This window comes from Simochromis diagramma, unplaced genomic scaffold (genome assembly GCF_900408965.1).
Source record: "Simochromis diagramma unplaced genomic scaffold, fSimDia1.1 OVJJ01000165.1, whole genome shotgun sequence".
Lineage (NCBI taxonomy): Eukaryota > Metazoa > Chordata > Actinopteri > Cichliformes > Cichlidae > Simochromis > Simochromis diagramma.
Window position 1 is genome coordinate 800591 of NW_024387467.1, and position 19691 is coordinate 820281.

Below are 19691 nucleotides of genomic sequence, written 5' to 3' on the forward strand. Positions count from 1 at the left end.
CTTAAAGAGCGAACCGACCGTTGTTCTTCGGCTCTGGTTTTGGTCTTTCGGGATGGTTGCAGAGGAGCCAGCCCAGGTGTGCAGGCGGCCGCTTCTTGCTGGCTGAATCGTGCATTTCCTAAATCTAAATCCTTCCTTTGCAGGCTGCTCTTCCTCTGGGCACTTGCTGCCATATTGGAATAAAAGGGAACACACGGAGCTTCAGAGCCCCAGGCTGGGATCGGCGTGGGCTGTTTTTATTTATCCGCATGTGTTTGAACTTCACAAGACTGTGTTTTCTTTTTAATTTCTGTGTGTGTGTAAGCGAGCGAGCCTTGAAAAGCAGCAGGCTAATGGATCGCTGTGCATTCCTTCACACGCACAGACGTAGTCACCGCCTTTGCCAGCGAGGCTGCTCCTGTTTGGATCCGTGCGGGATTTTTTTTCTTTCGCACGGTGACTGCTGCAGTTTTACCGCGATTTCGATGCACTGCACTGTTGTCTATGCAGCCAACCAAGAGCTTCCAATTAGTTTAGTGATCTCTATGCAACTTCATTTAGATGAGAGCAGAGGATGCTGATGCAGACTTTTGGCCACAGTGTGAATGCAGGTGTGTGCCTATTGTGTGTTTGTGTTCATCGACTTAGTCCCGTTTATGGATGAGAAGCCACACATGGTGAATTGGCTTTGGGGCGGACTGTGTGAGGACTTTGTATTAAGCCTGGATAACCTCTTCTTTCTAGGAGAAAATGACACTTGTGTCTCAGCTTGTGCTGCAACAGAGTGTTGGAAACAAAGTCATATGAACATGATATGAACAAAGCACAGATTCTTTAGGTCACTGTATTATGGCATGTACCAAACAACAGGTAAAGCATGACTCCATTTCTAAATGATCAGATTGTAAAGTATCAGACAACATGCACTGATCAGTCTGTCTGTGATAGGTTAATACGAGCTCCAATAATTAAAGGGACTTTTCCTCAAAGCCTTTTCACTTTGAGCATTTTTTTACTACATTCAATCTTTCACATTAACATTACTATAGTGCTTTATTTTATGTTCTTAAGCACTCTAATTATCACACACACTCACTCCAGTGGAACCATTAAGGGCATGCAGATGGGAAACATAACAGTAATAGAACTAATGTTTATGTTACTTTCTGAGGAAAGAGAAAGGCAAAGGACAAAAGCAAGCCGGTGTTTTTTACCCGCCTATAGAATAACTGTTTTTCAATGTGTAGCGGAAGGTTCAAAAGTCCAGTATTGTGAGAATGCTTGAGCAGTTTAGTCATGAGTTGAAACGTCAACACGTCAAAGTCAAACTTAAACTATGAGTTAATAAACAGCACAGGATTCCTCGTGGCATCAGGTAAGTGCCGTTCAGAGCACCAGTTTTAGTGCACTGGCACTGGCAGTGTAAATGTGCACCAGTGTGGACTGTGATGTTGTCTTAAAAGACAGAAGGGGCAAAAAAGAAACTTTGTTTGTTATTGTCTGCTCGCCATCATCATTTATCCGACTTGGAGTTTATGTAACGCCAGCCGTATCATTTTTATAGATTGCAAAATTTTGAATCCATCCGTCCTCCTCTGGATCCTTATCCCAGCTGTCTTAGGGCGAGAGGCAGGTTACACCCTGGATAGGTGGCCAATCTAGAGAGACAGACAACCACTCACGGCTGGGCCATTTAACCAAACCCCACTAACTGCATGTCTTTGGACTGTGGGAGGAAGAACCCGATGGCGGACTTGAACTTCGGACCTTCTTGCTGTGAGGCAACAGTGCTATCCACCATGCCACCATGCTGCCTGAAATGTGATTTGAGATTTTTAAAAATTATTATTATTATTTTTTTAATGAAACCAAGTTAGCATTTTTGAAAAACACCAAAAGTTTCTGTAAGTGCCGGGATAACCTCTTCAGGTTATCCCGGCACTTTGTGGTTCTCTTTTGCAAACAGCTTTCCCTTATTTTCAGTAGTTTTAAATATGGATTTCACACATTTGGACGTATTTTAAAGGTAGCAACAAATATACATATATAAAAAACTTTTTTTGCTTTCACTTTCAGCAATAGGCGGAGGAAGATGTTGCCATAAACGAGTGTGAAGTGACTCTCATGCCTCTTTGCAGAAACATCATGGAAAATGTTTGTCATTGCTGCAATAAGTTATTCAACTGCCTGCTTACTGCAATTCATAGCATTATTTCTTTGCACATGTATGTGTACGTGGTGTATGACCTCACATCTTGTGTCATTGTGGACGAATTACTGGATTTCATTCCAACATTAAGTGATGCAGAGTGAGGTAATGCTTGACATTTCCTGGAAATCCCCAGTTTTGGGAAACAGTTGGATCAAATGCATCCATTCTCTTCATCTGTCAACAGTGACGTAAAGAGTTGGTGTCAGACATTTATTGAAATATATTCTTAACAACCACATTAGAAAAAAAAATGACTGATGTCTAGATGATTGGTTCAACACTGAAGCCAGCCAGCTTGCACATGCTGAAGATTGGGTGCATGCAAAATGGTGAAGCACAGTCTTTACATGTTCTTCAATTACTCTCTTCTTAGATGCTTCAATTAAGTATTAGAGGTACAATACCATTACCAAAAAGATTGGTACACTGCATAAATGCAAAGAAAAAACCCTAAAACATAAATAAAAATGATTTGCAAATCTCAGAAACCAATATTTTATTCATAATATAACGTAGAAAACATGTAAGAGATGCATCTAAACGGTCTTGCATAACTCTTTTGTTCACCACAAGCTAAAGTTCTGCCACTAAGCCATGTTATTACAACAGCTCTGCTTTCTGTTAGAATTGTAAGATTGTTATAAAACACCAAACTCTGCATTTCCCACCAAAAATGATGCTGTAGCATAGAAGCAAAAGTAATTTGCCCCAAAAAATAATTTTAGACAACACCCTTGTGTTTTTTTTTTTAAATACTTTATTTTGCAGTCACATTAATACAAGTAGCGTCAAAATGAACCTCAGAATAAATCAGTTTCAGATTTGACCAGCCCTTCCTACAGCTTAAGGTATCACATGCTCAAAGGTAAACATTTATGTAGACTGTGATCGCAGATTCCTGTTTTTTAGTTATATAAAATACCTTAATTAGGAATTACGCTTTAGGTATATAGTTAAATAAGAAGCCCAAGTACATAAAAATACAAGACTTATGTTACCTAAATGAACAAATAGATAGTAGCTTTTCATTACGTTCTTAAATATCGCAGCATGTCTTACAAAAATACGACTGAACTCCAAGTTTGTATAAATGAATTGTTAGTTTAAATCATTAGCATTAGCTGCTCAGTGTACAGTCATTTGTTTTTGACAGTTAACGATACATTATCAGTACTTTGTCCTGTGGCAATGATATATTTTTCTTGAGGGACAGAGTAGCTTTGAAAGAGCACAAAGAGCCAAAAGTGGATAAGTTTGGTTCCCTTAAGCCACTGTTGATTGTTTTGTTCTTAATTCCATTAATTCTATTCATCACAGTAGTAAGATTTTGGATGTTGTAGACGTATTGAAACGTGTCAGGAGGAAACTGGTGCAGAATGTTACCTTCTTCTCTAACACCCATCGCTGCTTTCCTATAGTGAACTACAGCTGCTCTGCACAGATGGGCTTAAAAACACAATCTGCTCTTTAAGTGATGACGTATGAAGCCTTCTTCCAGGTCCAAACTACTCTGTGTTTATTAAGCCTGTTGGGTTTTTAACATGTTTTAATGCTTTGTGTCTCGTTCTATTTAGTCTGAACAAGCCCCTAAAAACAGTCAGTGATCACTGTCGGCCTCTCTCGGTTTTTATTACCACTGTTCATTTTAACGCTCAGTTTTTAAAACCTTGCAGTGTAACTACAGCCCATGCAGCAGTATATTAACCTTCTATTGTGGATGGATTATCTCAGTTGTTCTCCTGACTGACGTTTGGTCCGTTCACAGCATCCTGCCATGTGATCGCATTTGTCCCTAACCATCGGGAACCCTCACGTTAACTTTTACCAAGTGGAAAAAAGTTAGCGTTCATCCTCCAGCTTCACTGTCCTAATGTGGTTATATTATGCTAACTGTAGCTAGCCACCACGTAGCACATCATTATATACCAGCTAGCCCAACTTCAGTAACCCTACAAACGTCACTGCTGTTTAGTTTTCTGTCCTCATTTATGTTGGAAGTGATAGCAGAGCTGTACGTTTGAATTTTTTCAGAAATCACTCAGTCAGAACATGTTATATCATGTTTAGATTGAAGCTAGCGAGCTAACTTCCTGCTAACTTCTAACGTTAAATTGAATAAATCCTGTTTTCATGGATGTCTGGATGTTAAACTTAATTGTTACACCTGGTAAAGCAGCAACGCTGATCATTTTATTACAGATGAAAGAATTTAGACAGTTTTTAACTCTCAGTGATGCCGCAGTGTTCGTTTGGCTTTGGGAAATGAACTTGAGTTTGGACCTGGAAACGGATAATGACGTCAGACTTAAAGACCAGATAGGTTCAAAGACACAGGAGCAGGAAGGGCTTGATAGCTTCTTGCTAATAACGGCAACTTTGCTTTCAGTGCATGTATACCCTTCAATTGCACCACTGAGTTCCCCCCTTTGACACCGTTTTCCTGCCTAATGAGTTCGCAACCTGAGGTGGAAAGTGACCACTGAACCACCTTATAGTGCTGCTTGTTCAGACCATGAATTGAAGTAACTTCAATGTTATATTAGCAGGATATCAGCAGTTGATTGGTGGTTCTAAATTTAGCATAGGTGAGCGTGGATGTCTATATGTGTCCGTGATAGTTTAGTGTTTATGTGCCCGGCGTCTACTCAGATTCACGTTCAAGAACATCTGTGATAACCTGAATTGGAGACGTAGTTTAGTTGGATGGAGTATCTGTTGTCTGGTGAACAGCAAAGTACTGTCCATAATAAAACTGCTGTAATATATTTTCATGTGAGACTTGGTTGTGGGCAGCTGGAATTATTCGTTTAATTGGAAACAACTTTTTATTTTTACTTTCCACTACTTGTTTGCTGGTGAGCAGCAGGTATAAGCTGCTGCAAGTTACCAGCCTTTGATCTTAAATTTATATATATATATCGTAATATAATATATGATAGTAATAATTCACAGTGTAAGGATACTGCACATTTGTGGATGAAAGCATACTCCAGACTCTGTCATGCTTATTACAGACATGTGTATGAATGTGTCTGAAGTGACTGAGGTCCTGTTTATTCAGTGTTTGAGGTTTGAGGACGTTTGAGTAGCTCTAGTACCCTTCCACTCATTATTTGGAGTGGGTGTGTGGTGGATCCTGTCTGTGCTAGAGAGAAAAACAAAGGCAATGTGTAGCTGTTGCTGTTCTGTGAGTCTATTGTGCAAGTGGTGTGATATGCCCATGTAGAAAGGACGGCACTGCAACGCTGGACTTGCCCTTACTCTGGGCTCCCTCTTTATTCTGGCAACTGGTACAAAGAAAACAGCACACAGTCTTCATTAACAGTGTGCAAAGCAACTGCAACATTCAGTTCACCAGCTTGGGAGTTTTTTTTCCTTTTTTTTTTTCTTTCCAAAAATAACATATACAACATAACATCAACAAAGTCTTTCTTTTAAAAGTTCTGGCTGAAACCAAACCTGTGATCGTATAGTAGCAGTATTATTTATTTATTTTTCTCCTTTTTCCCTAACCAACAACAACAATAACATATAAAAACAGCTTTTCTATTATAAAACAATCATCATTGTTCATCATTTTTTCCTATAACAACAGGCATCATAAAACTTATACTTAACAGCGCCTACCTGGTACAAAGAAAACAGCACAGTCTCCATTAACATGTTGCAAAGCAAGCTGCAACATTCAGTTCTGTTAAAAAAGAATTAGAACAATTACAATCTCATAGAGAAGCATTAAGGCTGAGTGCAAGTCGAAAAGCACCCGACTGCTAACGAGTAGGCTTAGGCATGCAATTACGAGCACACAGAGGGACAAAATACGTCAGCGTGCTGCCCAACTTTCACCACACTCATATTTATAATTACACGGTTCTTGGAGTGAGTGCACACACTCGTGAAGTTTAGTAACTTCCGGTCACTGCAACAAGCCCAGGTACAGTTTACCGACGGATGGGTGCAGGACCTTGAAATGCACCGTGTAGAACGAAAGACCATCGTACCTATCATAAGTTTACCAGTCTCACAAATCGTCGTCATAAATACACATTCGTTAACCGTTTATTAATATAACCTTTGAGCTCAACGGTAATTAATTAGTAGTGGAAATAATTTCTGGTAGCATCACAGAAATGTAGCAGTGACAATAATACTGTATGCTGTAATCGTACTGGGCAATTAGTGATACAAAACAACTGTTTTATCCTGTGAATAAAAGTATATGTTTTTGTCAATGTACCATAATAACAGAAGCGAAACGCAATATTGTGTCAGGACAATTCACTATTTATGCACAATAAACAAAGGAGCGACAAATTCTGTTCAGCGCCAGACTTGCTTGTAACCTATATCACCAATTATGTTAAGAAAAATGACGCATTAACTACAACAGCAGACTGACCTTTGTGTAAATGCTTGGAGCAGACTAACCTGTGAGCTGGAGTGTTCTGGGACGTTATATTTGGTCTTTGAATGGCTGCAATCCAGGCCATCCGTCGCGTCTTTGTTACTTTGGAAACATGGCTCGAACAATTTCTCTTCAACGACGTAATCCGATAACAACCGATCTCTTTACCCGTCGGCTTCCCGTGGCTGTCATGCGACCGGCTATTGCAGTTAATAATACAACAGCTTCTTGACATTTTTTGTGATTCTTTTTATCGCTGTATAACTGATTTCAATTGAAAGCCTGCGTGCGCTAGTACCTCTTGCCACGAGTTCCCAGAATTCTTTGCGGTTTTACCCCTGAATGACGTCACATTTTCAATCTCTATTAGCTTAGCATGCTAACTAAAAATGCTACTCGTGAATAAAGTTACTACCCATGCATCAAAATGCCTGTAACTTTCAGGATACATGCTAGTACTGCTTACAATCAAAATACATGTTGACAATTACCACTATAAGAATGTTTTCATTAATACACATACAAAATTGACAACAGTATCGCTCACTAGCACCTACCACCAGCTTGGGAGTTTTTTCCTTTGCTGAGGCATGCGCTGTGCAGCAATTTGGAACCTTAACAGTTGCAGTTGCTGTGTTTGTCCACCAGGTGGCTCCAACTATTCACAAAGCACATCCATTTTGAGGAAATTCATTAAGCTATTTTCTAACTCTGTTACATCCGCAGCAAAAAACATAATTATGGATTATTATTTGTAAATGTTTCTCAGGTAGAGGTTAACTGCAGGTGCACTTTGTGAATTTTCAGGTTGTGTGCTGATTTAACAGACTCTCGGATTATGTTTGTGCACTGTATTTAAAACAGCTACATTTTATAGCTGATTATTTTTGCTCTCTGTGCAGTTTGGGGAAAATTTTGCTTTTTTAAAATTATTCTGTAAAATTTGGGGCAGTTTATTTTTTTTATTTCACCGTACTATTAATTTCCCTCCCTCTGTGTGTCAACCCCAAGCAAACCTGTTGTTGGGTTGTGACCATGAGCCTTTAACTGATTACAGTTCCTAGTTTCCACACAGCCATAAGAAGATTCCTACTGTTCCTACACTGTGGTGGAAACTTTAGTTATCTGTATCTACATACATGTGTACTTCAGTAATTACTGATTGGATACATTAGTGAATGGTACATACCAATGTTCATTTATTGTTTATTATTTATTATTGCAACCAGCACGGACTAAACTGAGCGGAGAAGAACAGCAGAAGCTCCTCTGCGAGGGTGTAGTTTTTCAGGCTCCCCAGAAAGTTTAGTCGCTGCTGTGCCCTCTTGGTCTGTGCAGTGTTAGTTTAGCAGAATACATCATCGTCCATGAAGTCAGAGACCCTCTGTACATAATGCCCGTTGACGTATATGAGCTGAGGCTCAGATGTGCTTCACCTGAAGTCCACTGTTATTTCCTTCAGTTTTGCGGTGTTGAGGACCAGCTTGTTATTGCTGGATCATGACGCCAGGTCTTCCACCTCATTCTTGTAGGCAGACTCATCTCTCCAGTGATGAGCCCGACCACTGCTGTGTCATCTACAAACTTCACAAAGGAATTGCTGAGGTGGGGGTGCAGTCATGGGTGTAGAGAGTGCACAGTAGGGGGCTCAGCACACATCCCTGTGGGAGCCGAGGTTGAGATGGAGTGTTGGGAGAGGCGGGGCCTTACTTTGAATCTCTGTGGGTGGTCTCTGAGGAAGTCCTTAAATTCAGATGGCTAAGATTGATTAGTTTTGTTAGCAGTCTGTTAGAGATGACTGTGTGCTGAATGTCGAGCTAAAGCCAATGAAAATAAGTCTGGCACGGCCGTCCTTGTGTTCCAGACAGACCACAGTTGTGTCCAGAAATTGTGGGAGTCACCTGTGGGTGGAAGACCTTGAATGATGCGACTTCTGAACAGTTTCTAAACACTTCATAATGACTGGAGTGAGAGCCACTGGATGGATATCATTCAGGGACGTTTGAGGACTTCAAGCAGAATGGGACGATGCTAAGAACAGGATGAATACTTTTGTAAAGGTGCCTGTGAGTTGGTCTACACAGAACTTCAGCACCTCACTACTGACACATTCAGGCCCTGCTGCTTTTCTGGGGTTCACTGCTGCTAATATCAGGTCATGCTCCACCACTGTAAAGATGTATCAGGTGTTGGCCGGAGGTGTGGGGTTTTTTGTTGTTGTTGTTTTTGTTTGCAGGCGAATAAGCAGTTCAGCTTCTTTGCCAACACAGCATTACCATCAGGTCTGGGTTTGTAGTGATATTTTGGCTCAAGTTATTGCTGCGGAGGTTGTCCTCAATTGTATTTGTATAATCCAGCTTGCCCTGTCTCATTCCCATTTCCGGGTTTGCCTGGACTGTACTGCACACCTCACCAGGCCTGAAAGCAGTGTTTTTGTTTCAGCAAGGTCCTGACCGTTTTTGTCATTCAGGACATTTGGTGGGCATACACAGTTAGTGTTTGGACTGACACATACACGCACGCCTTCATACACCAAATGACTTTTTTTGCACAGTACTCAGTCTTTTGCACATTTCTGTTGCGTCTGCACGGTCTTGTGTCTGTATCATGCTGTTGCACTGTCTTTGTTTTGGGGTTTTTTTTTGTGCAATTTGTGTTGATTGTCTGTTATATGTCATATGTAGCACCATGGTCTTGGAGGACCGTTGTGTCTCGTTTCACTGTGTGCTGTGCCGCTGCACATGGTTGGAATGACAATAAAGCCGCCTGACTTGACTTGACATGCTTGACGTAGAAGAGTACGGATGCAGTGTCCTCATCCAGGTCCTGAGATTCATCGATACTCCAGTCTGTATTCTCAAAACAGTTTTGCAGCTGAGAGGAGGAACCATCAGGCAACGTTTTAACAGTTTTTGAAGTAGAGAGCAGCGTTTTTCTTTACTTTGGTCCAACTGGCCCAGGTGAGCTGTTTGTATGGCCCTGTATATGCTTAATCTTTGGAATAGACTTTATCCAGTGTGTTTTTCCCGTGTGTATCAGGTAAAATGCTGATGGAATTTGGGGCGCACTAAAAGACTGATGTTCCCAGCTATTATGTGTGCTGCTTCTGGGTATATTCAGCTACTAATGGCAACATGTAGGAGGCTAAGGACCAAGTTAGCTTTAGTATTTGTCAAATACTCAGCTATCCTGATCACTGCTGTGATCCCACAGTGGAGGACAAGGGGTCTGCATTTAACTGTCAAATATTCTAAGTGTGGAGGGCAGCGACTGTCTGCAGTCTAAGTATTATTGGCTGATTTTTCATGAATATAAATGCAAATATCTCCACGTCATTGTTTTCGTGAGTTCTGGTTTCAGTTTAAGCGGTGTAGGATATGACTCGTTAGCTTCACAACTGCATCAGGTAATGCAGGATAAAGATTATCAAAGCGCAACAGTCCTCAATGAGTCTATTGTCGTCCAACTGTAGCCTCAGCTCATCTGTTTTGTTCACAACAAACCTGGCATTTGTGAGGAAAAGGCTAATGACGGAGTTTTGTGCGGTCTTTTCCTTAGCCTTTCCTACACACTGCAGCTTTGTTTCTGCTCCCTGTCCTGCCGCGAGCACCTCCTAGTGTTCTGAGGCATTGTGAACTATGAACCCAGTGTTCTGGCTGGTATGTTGTAGGAGTGAAGAAATGCCATTGTGAAAGTTTGTTTGCTCTGTGAACCTAATAACAGGTGGTTTTGTCAGATGCACGTGAGGTTTGCTGGACAGACTGTTAATGAAATTCTAGAAAAGATGTACAGACATAGCACCACATCTCAGATCACGTTGAATGTCGTCCCTCAGATTGTGACAGGAAGATGTGTTGACAGTTTGGCTATAGAAGTCGTGCTGTGCAAACCTGTGAGGAAAATGGCAATGATGGCGTGATGCACGCTCTCAGGTACTGCAGGCTTCTCTACTTAAGTCTGCTGTTTGGACTTCAGTAGAAGAATATCATGTCATCAAATAAGACCTCCAACCCTCGATAGCTGTGATTTAGTTACAGGTAGGTTTATGACAGGGATCCCCAAGAACTCACACACGTTCTTGCACTTGTTGCCACATAGTGCTACGTAACCTAGCTGCCTGTCATGTTAGCATGTGAAATATAAATTGTCCCGAGATATTATATCAAATGTTATTTCTTGTGTGACAGCCACAAGTCGCTTATTTGTACATATCGTATTGATTCTGCTAAGAACACGTGGAGCTGAATCACAGTTGGTCTTTTAGCTGGTAAATGGATCGGTTCCCAGTCCTGGCCCATCATGATCGGTCTGAAGAGCCCAGATGGCCCAGTCAAACACATTTGTGCAATTTCTCAAAGCAATGGTAAAGTGCAAAAGAAAAGAAATGTACAAATGAAACAAATTAAGTTATATAATAATAGTTTATGCATACAAATACAACATAAATGTACATTTTTCAGTTTATTTGATGAACAATTTTTGTAGTCAATTATTTTACTGAATGAAATCTTTCCCTCCATCGATGTTCTTACCACGTTAATTACACTCTCTGTCTTTCTCGCTGAGTGGTTGGGGCTGCTGTCCCTCCCCCTGCATTTCTCCACAGCTCGTTCTAGCAGCAGCTTAACTGATGACTAGTGTCCAGCGACCTGTTACTACTTGTTGCTGGTACTACTGTTGACGGTGCTAACAGCTAACATCTTAGTTAATTTAACACATATTGGTGGGACAATTTGTAGTTTTGCTCTTCTTGTTCTCGCCTAGTTTTTCAGCTCCTCTGTTTTCTTTCTTTATCAAACAAAACTGTTTTCTACAAGGTGCACAAGCGTGCAAGGACTGTAGGGGGTGGGGGGGGGGTTGGAGGAGCTGGGGATCGACGCTGTCGTGAACCGCAGTTCGTGCACACAAGCGGGATCCAAAAACAGACTCAATGCGAGCAAGTACACATTTTATTCTTTTAACAAAAGTCGACCCGGAACAACCAAGGAAGCAAAATGGCAGAACTGAAGGAAACCAGGAAGACAAATTACACAGAGAAGCCGTAATCAGGACCGTGGGAGGCTGCAAGAGAAAGGGGAGAAGATTACTACTGAGCAGGGAGAATGAGGGACGTTACTAAACAGGGCTGTAGCAATTCTTACGATCAGAGCCGGACCGTGGGGCTCGAGATGGGGGAAGCGTGTCCGTGGAAAGCGAATCGGAGGAGGCAGGGACGAGGGCGGATGGTGCGCTTAGAGATCCAAGCAGGCAGGAGGACGGGCAGATGGCAGACACAAAACGTAGCAACCTGGGCACACGGAGGCAGAGTTAACACAGTTCATGTAACACTTAGATATATACAAAGCTTTGCAGGGAGCCTAGTTACCACTGAGGGTGACTAACAGACTGGCGTGGAGCAGCCGTCAGCGCAGGGTTAAATAGTCCTCCTGGCGCCTGGAATGGGATGCAGGCGTGATGGCCCAGCCCGGGGGTGTGGCCACCGGGCATCCCACACACTCCTCAGACACAGAGCCACGGACCATGACAGAGTCAGTGACTGTTGAGTTTACTGGTTATCGTTAAAAGTATTTAAAACTGAAATGATCAGTTTAAAAACGGATCACAGTGTCATTAAAAAATGAAAAGTAACGAGTTAAATGAATGTAATTATGAGCATGGATGGAGAGATGGAAGCTTTGTGTTAACTTTGGGATAAGAGCACACATTCCTAATATTCCTGCAGAATTTAGCACCATGTAAACTTACATGAGAAGGTCCTGACTTAAGTTTGTCCATTTATGTTCCTGCTCAGCCCAGCAGCTCATTTCTGACCAGGTGTCGTTGGTAGCTTCCATTTCTTTTGTCTTTATCTGAATTTTGTCGGCCCGTTTCTTTGTGTCTGGCGATCACATTGAGCTCTGTGACACTGAAAAGTTTACATTGCCAGTTTTTCATTTCACCAAGTATGAAAGTTTCAGATAAACGTTGAATTAGTTCATTATTATACCCTTCAGAAGGCAGATACAGTGATGGACATGCAAATCCTTTAGATATCATATTGTAGTTCTACACACCACACATATCACTCATTGTTTTCTGAAGTCACACAAATGTGCGTCAGTCTGTTTATCTTCAGCACACAAACACACACAGAGCAGAGCCTCTTTGAAGTGGCAGTCACGAGGGGCGAATGACACAGCAACCATTTAGCTCGTTCTGGCTGTCGTCCTTTCCTGACACAGCGGAGATGAAGATGCTGCGTTTTGTTCTTTTTGAATATTATGATAGCGAGAGGAGTATAAATTCATGTTTTTAATTTTGTTCAAATGAATCCAACTCATTTACTGAGGTTTATTTTTTGTTCCTCTCAAAGGATTTCCCGTCTTCTTGCATGTAAATGTACCACTCACAGCACTATTTAACTATATACACACTGCTATATGTCTTTATTACTGGGCTCAGTCAGATTTAGGCTTCTGCTTGGTGCACATGAAGAAGCAGAAGATGAGTTTCACCTGGAAAACGTGCTTTGGTTGGGCGACCGTGCAGGCTTAAAAAAGCAGACTCCTTACTTTTCCAATGAAAAGGCTTTTACAGTGAAATAAAAACATTATGTGGGACAGTGTTGTCTGTGAACCTGTTTTGTCACAGTGGCTTTGACAACACGACATCAAAACCAAACAAGTGCGATCATCATTTTTTGTGTTCAAGACTGCGTGTCTCCATACTTGGATTAAAAGAACTTTCCATGTGGGTGTAATTGTTACTTACTGAATAATGTATTATGCATGAACCTTGAAATCACTGCTCTTTACATGTAGCCTCTGAATATAGGCTGATACGTCAGCCTAGCCAACACTTCTTTGTGATGGCTGATGTGCATTTCACTCATGTGTTGCCTCTCTGTCCCCTTCTAGCCATCAGACCCAGACAACATGCTGGGACCATCCCAAGATGGCTGAGCTCTACCAGTCTTTGGGTGAGAAACTTCCTGCTTATGGACGTTTTTGCTCTTTTTGACTAAAGTCTTTGAAACAGGTGCCACATGATCCACATACTGGAGAAGATGGGGGGGAAAAAGATGCTTGGTCATTGGGGGTCGTCTGATTCTCTGTGTTACTGTAGGATTTCTGCCGTACTAAGCACCTTCGAGGTGGCTGTTATAGACATAGAACTGAACTGAACTGAAGAAGTGCTACTGGCTGGAGTGAAAACACTGATAAAACTAATGCTCTCTTCCTCGTATTCCTTTCTCTAGCCGATCTGAACAATGTTCGGTTCTCAGCCTACCGCACAGCCATGAAGCTCAGACGCTTGCAGAAGGCTCTCTGCTGTAAGTACACTTTCTGTCTGTACACTTCTCCTGCATCTGTGTCACACAGGGACTTTGCCTCTGGGTTTAAGTCCTTTCCTCAACACAAGTGTGTCTGTTGTTGTGTTGATACCCTCCCACACCTCCTTCTCTTTTTGTGCTCTCTGAATTTTGTCTTGACCTTCTCTGCACTATTACTCTTTTACTCTCTGACTCGGCCTGTGTGTCCATGTGAGTGTTTATTCTACAGAATGCAAGCTGTTTGTAATTTAAGTGTATCAGAATCAGAATACTTTATTAATCCCTCAGGGAATTATGTGGGCTACAGTTGCAGTAACAGTAACAGACTATTTAACAATACAATGTGTTACAGATTTACAAATTTAAGAAATAGCACAATATATACAAATCGCTCAATAATAAACATCAAGGATTAACAGAGGTGATTATAAATAAATATCAAGAATATTGACAGCAACATGACTGAGTAGAAAAGAAAGTGTGCAAGAGGGTGTAGCTATTGCAGTGTTCACAGTGTGTTAGGTGGAGCAGTTGTACAGGGAGCCACAGGCAGGAATGACTTCCTGTGTCGGTCAGTGGTGCATCATGGGTAGTCTCAGTCTCTCACTGAACGTGCTGCTGTGGCTAGCCAGCACGTCATGGAGTGGGTGGGAGGTGTTACCCAACGTTGTCTTTATCTTGGACAACATCCGCCTCTCCAGCACCACCTTAAGGGAGTCCAGCTCCATCCCCACAACATTACCGGCCTTGCAGATCAGTTTATTTAGTCTCTTGGCATCTGCGACCCTCAACCTGCTGTCCCAGCATGCAACAGCATAGAGGATCGCACTGACCACAACAGACTCCTGAGCATTGTCCGACAGATGTTGAAGGACCTCAGTCGCCTCAGAAAAAAGAGACACCCCTGGCTCTTCCTGTAAAGTGCTGTGGTGTTTTTAACCCAGTCCAGTTTATTGTCCAAGTGTACTCCAAGGTATTTACAGTCCTCCACAATGTCCACATCCACCCCCTGGATTGATACAGCTGAATTAGTGTAGCTGGTATTGTTGTCACCTCTGACAAGGCGAGATACATTCACCGAACTTTAGAGCCTAAGCACAGTTGTACATTTCAACCCACGAGTATTCATGTCAATAAATATTTATGGGATCCAGATTGCATGTTTGTGACAGTGAGCTGACCCACAGCGCGTAATCATGTGTCAACACCATGTGCTAACAGAGCATGGCGACATCTACAGAAGATTGGAGCCATTTCTGGCTATAGTTGCAAATTGCGGTCAAGTGAACTAACATGACTGAAGCAGTCCAGTGACCACAATGATACAATGAATGGTTTCCTTTCTCACTCGCATTCTCATGGTCAGTGTGACGCCTGCTTTTAAAGCTTTTACTACGTTTATAATAGCATAACGCTGCGGTCACAACCCCGGGCACTCGTGCCGCAGCAGGCATGCGAAGGGTTAACTGATGTCACGACACGCAGTGAATTCATCTGAGAAAGTGGATTTTTTTTTAAAAAAATGGCCGGGCCACCACTGGTGCACATCGCAAATTAGTTGTGCCGCTTCTTAATGACGGTCTCTTAGCCAACAACCCCAGCTGCCACATTCAACTTGTAATTGGCTAAAACTTAGCCTACCGGTGAGAGGGACGTTGCTAGCTCACAGTTTTTTCAAGCGATGTTGAAATTTCCACATTCCAACACTTCAAAAGCTTCAGCAGCTGTCCGCTCAGCGCAGCATCAGCACCGCGGAAATACACGGATACATCCATACAGACTCGAGACAGATCAAACCAGAAGCTTTAATGAGCAGCTGGTCTTGTCTCTCTTTAACCTGGCTGGACACAGAGGACATCGAAATGCAGCTAATTGAACTGAAAAGCTCGACTCTGTCAAAGTTTGCAGAACTACGAAGCAGCTGGAATCCACAGCTGTGTGTGTTCATGGAGCTGCACCTGCTGGACGTCACTACCTGACAGGTTTAACTGTCTTCACAACATTGCAGAGGCCTTATTGACAGTATTTGGCTCTACATGTCTGTGTGAGCAGATTGTCTCTCACAAGAGTCCTCAGGCAGCCTCTGAATGCTGGACACTGGGAGACCTGTGTCTCTGAGTGGGAGACCTGAGTCTCTGAGTGGGAGACCTGAGTCTCTGAGTGGGAGACCTGAGTCTCTGAGTGGGAGACCTGTGTCTCTGAGTGGGAGACCTGTGTCTCTGAGTGGGAGACCTGTGTCTCTGAGTGGGAGACCTGTGTCTCTGAGTGGGAGACCAGGATCACATTAACATGTGTGTCTTTGTATTAACAAACATGCCATATTGGCCCAGTTTATTATTTCTTAACATTGTTGTGAACATTGTGGTGATAAACAGCGTGGCTCACTGTGAACTCTTATTAAACAGTAAACGGATATATAGCTCGTGCCTTGCTGCTAGCTGTTTTGTATGCATTCCACACCAAGTGCAGCGCTGTGTAGCAGGTTTGAGCCACTGCTCATTTCTTTATCTTTTGCTTCCAAGGAGCCAAACGTTCTTGTATTTTTTTAAAGTGGGTTTGAGATGTAATTTTTCAGGCTTTCTGGGATCTTACAAAGTTTTCTTTCTAAACTGGCATGTGTATCTTCTCCCCCTTTATTAGTCCATCTGCACTTTTCACCTGTATTTGCTTTGGTGTTGTTTGCTGAGCCAGGTTGAAGACACAGATTAATTTTTCAAACCTAACCCAAGGGTCAACGAAGATTGTTCACACATAACAGACTTGTTGAGACAAATAACAGTGATCTATCTTTACTATTTTTAGGTACTTTCTTACTAGCATCAGCAGCAACTGGTTAATTCTGTCAAACATGCCAAAGACAACAGTTTGACTGGTAGAATCACCAACAGGGTGATTCCCAAAGAGCTGTTGGCTTAAAATGTCAGTTGCTCAAAAACACAATTTGTTTCAATTCTTTAGTTGAAGTGACAAAAAGTACCAACGATAACAATGTTAGAAATACACAAAATAGTGTTTTTGCACCAACAAGGTGATTTGAAAGCAACAACTGGCCTAAATTCTGACATATCTCAGCATGATCAGCATCATCCCAAACACACTGCTAATGCAGTAAAACCACAGATAGAAAAACACACTCGATAAAGATGGTAATGGGACACCTTACCGTTGCTCGAGACAGGCAGCAGTCTCCAGGAAACGTTGGACATGGAGGTCTGAGCTGGCTCAGGCTGGAAGACGCCCATAGATGTGTGTGTACTGACTAACCGTGCCCCTCCCTGTGTGTCTTGTGTTTAGTGGACCTGTTGAGCATGCCGGCAGCTTGTGAGATATTTGACCAGCACGGTTTGAAGCAGAACGAGCAGCTGCTGGACATCTCTCAGCTGGTCGCCTGTCTCACGAGCCTCTACCAGCGACTTGAGCAGAACCACTCCCACTTGGTCAATGTCCCGCTCTGCGTTGACATGTGCCTCAACTGGCTGCTTAACGTCTACGACACGTACGTGCAGCACTCTGAGCGAGCGCTTAAACACGTGGTGTTTCTCGGATGATTCCGATCCAGCGTGCTCTAAACCGTCTCTTTTTGTTGGTTGGCAGCGGTCGCACCGGAAAGATCAGATCTCTGTCATTCAAAACTGGCATCATCTCACTCTGCAAGGCTCATTTGGAGGATAAATACAGATGTAAGTCAATGTGCAATGTTTTTCTGCCATTGTTGTGTGCTAATAATAAGTACTTGCTTATATTTCATCTCACAAATAAAATCATACAAAAGGAAAATCCTTGTGTGGACTTTCTCTCCTTTTTCCGACCTCTCGTATTTTCTCTGCCTCGTCCTCTCTAGTCCTGTTCCGGCAGGTTGCCAGTGCAACGGGATTCTGTGACCAGCGTCGACTGGGGCTCCTTCTGCACGACTCCATTCAGATCCCCCGACAACTTGGCGAGGTCGCCTCCTTCGGCGGCTCCAACATTGAGCCCTCCGTCCGCAGCTGCTTTCAGTTTGTACGTTTCGTGAGGCTTGCCTCATTCACACATTCACATACCACAGTAACATTCACACACATTCACACTACAATGGATGCATGGGAGAGCAACTTGGGGTAGTATCTTGTCCAGGGATATTTGGCATTCAGACTGGTGAAGCCAGGGATCGAATCACCAACCTGATTAGCAGATGGCTGCTCGTCCTGCTCTACAGCCATCGCAAATGTGTGGCTGTAGCTCAGGATTACAACCCATTCCAAGCTCTCTATGTACTGTTATGAGCTAATCTGAAGGTCACATGTAAGTTTGAGGTTTTTAGCTGTTGACTGCAGAAAGTTGGCGACCTCTGCACACTAACGCGCCTCAACGTTAGCTGACCCTCCTCGACCATATCATGGCTGAGTTGCTGTCGCTTCCAATTTTCTTTTCTTCCTTTACATTTGTTGTGACTTTGCCTTTGACGTTGGATAAAAATGTAATCAGCTCGAGCTGTTATGGGATCACACAAAATTTGAAAATGAAATCTTGAAACTTGTGGACGCTTACAGAAGAGGATTAGGGCCACTTTTCTTTTCTTCTTTTCCAGGTTTCTGAGAAAAAACTGTAACGCCGTAACCTGTCATGTTGTTATTTCAGGCCAACAACAAGCCTGAGCTTGAGGCCACCATGTTCCTGGACTGGATGCGCCTGGAGCCTCAGTCCATGGTGTGGCTACCTGTCCTTCATCGTGTCGCTGCTGCAGAGACCGCCAAACACCAGGCCAAGTGCAACATCTGCAAGGAATGTCCAATCATCGGCTTCAGGTCGGTGCATTTTAACAGTTGCTGCAGTATTGCAACCTGTTTTACAATACAAAGAATTCTCATAGTATTAAAGACTCGTGTGTGTATATAGACTAAGAATGCCATGACTGTGAGTCTTGGCATTCTTAGTCTCAGGTCCAGAACCTGCTCAGATCAGCAAATCTGAAATACTAAAAATATTCAGATGGTTTCATTTAAGACCCAAAACCTTACAAGTTGCATTCATCCAAACACAATTCTATAAATCTTGGGCTGCCCTGTACAAAGTAAATATAAATAGAATAAAATTAGTTTCAGATCAAAACAGTAAATAGAAAACATATAAAATGTCCAAACTGAGAAATGTTTAAGAAAAATCTTAGTTCATTTTGGATCTGATGGCAGCTCCGTGTCTCCGAGTTGGGACAGCATCATCCGCTCCTAAATGTCTGGAAGCTAAAGAGACCAGTTTGAAGAAGTACTTATTTGAGAAAATAACTATGGAGTATAGATTACAACCAAGTGCAGAAAGTTACACTTGGTAAGATTTCTTGAAATAAAAAATAATATCTAGACTTTACATAAGTGACAAATATCTTAAAACAAGCGTTGAAGTGCTCAGTTTGAGACGGATAAACCTGAAACTAGTCTGTCAGTCTGTCAGTGCTTCTTCTTTCTTGCTTTGAGAGGAAATATCTCAAAGAGAAAATATCCCCCCCCCCACTATACTGCCCACGTGTTACTTTTCATTCGACAAAAGTCCAAGTGGGAGGTCTGGGAACAAGGTTTCACAGCTAAAAATGGCTGTAAGATCCAGTGTCATCTCAAATAGTGTCCCTAGAAGTTTTATTTAACCTTGTGTGCATGTAAAGTAACTAATTTTGGGATATAGAAACTAAGTAAGAAATAAGAGACATATTCTACATAGCAAAGGTTTAGACCTATAAGCACGGTGCTGATGCTGTTGGAGGCTAACCCTGACTTTTGTCAGGAGCGGTGATCAATTTAAACACAGACTTC

General features: G+C 42.3%; 1 protein-coding gene across 7 annotated transcripts in view; it reads left to right on the plus strand.

The window, feature by feature from the left end:
* dmd (dystrophin) overlaps positions 1 to 19691 on the plus strand; it is a 284148-nt gene that overhangs the window by 243284 nt on the left and 21173 nt on the right. For all 7 annotated transcript variants that reach the window (XM_040014765.1, XM_040014766.1, XM_040014767.1 and 4 more), the window contains 6 exons: positions 13493 to 13554; positions 13834 to 13908; positions 17203 to 17404; positions 17503 to 17588; positions 17750 to 17907; positions 18526 to 18692. In XM_040014765.1, coding sequence (XP_039870699.1) covers positions 13493 to 13554; positions 13834 to 13908; positions 17203 to 17404; positions 17503 to 17588; positions 17750 to 17907; positions 18526 to 18692 — 750 coding nt within the window. The remainder of the gene's footprint in view (positions 1 to 13492; positions 13555 to 13833; positions 13909 to 17202; positions 17405 to 17502; positions 17589 to 17749; positions 17908 to 18525; positions 18693 to 19691) is intronic.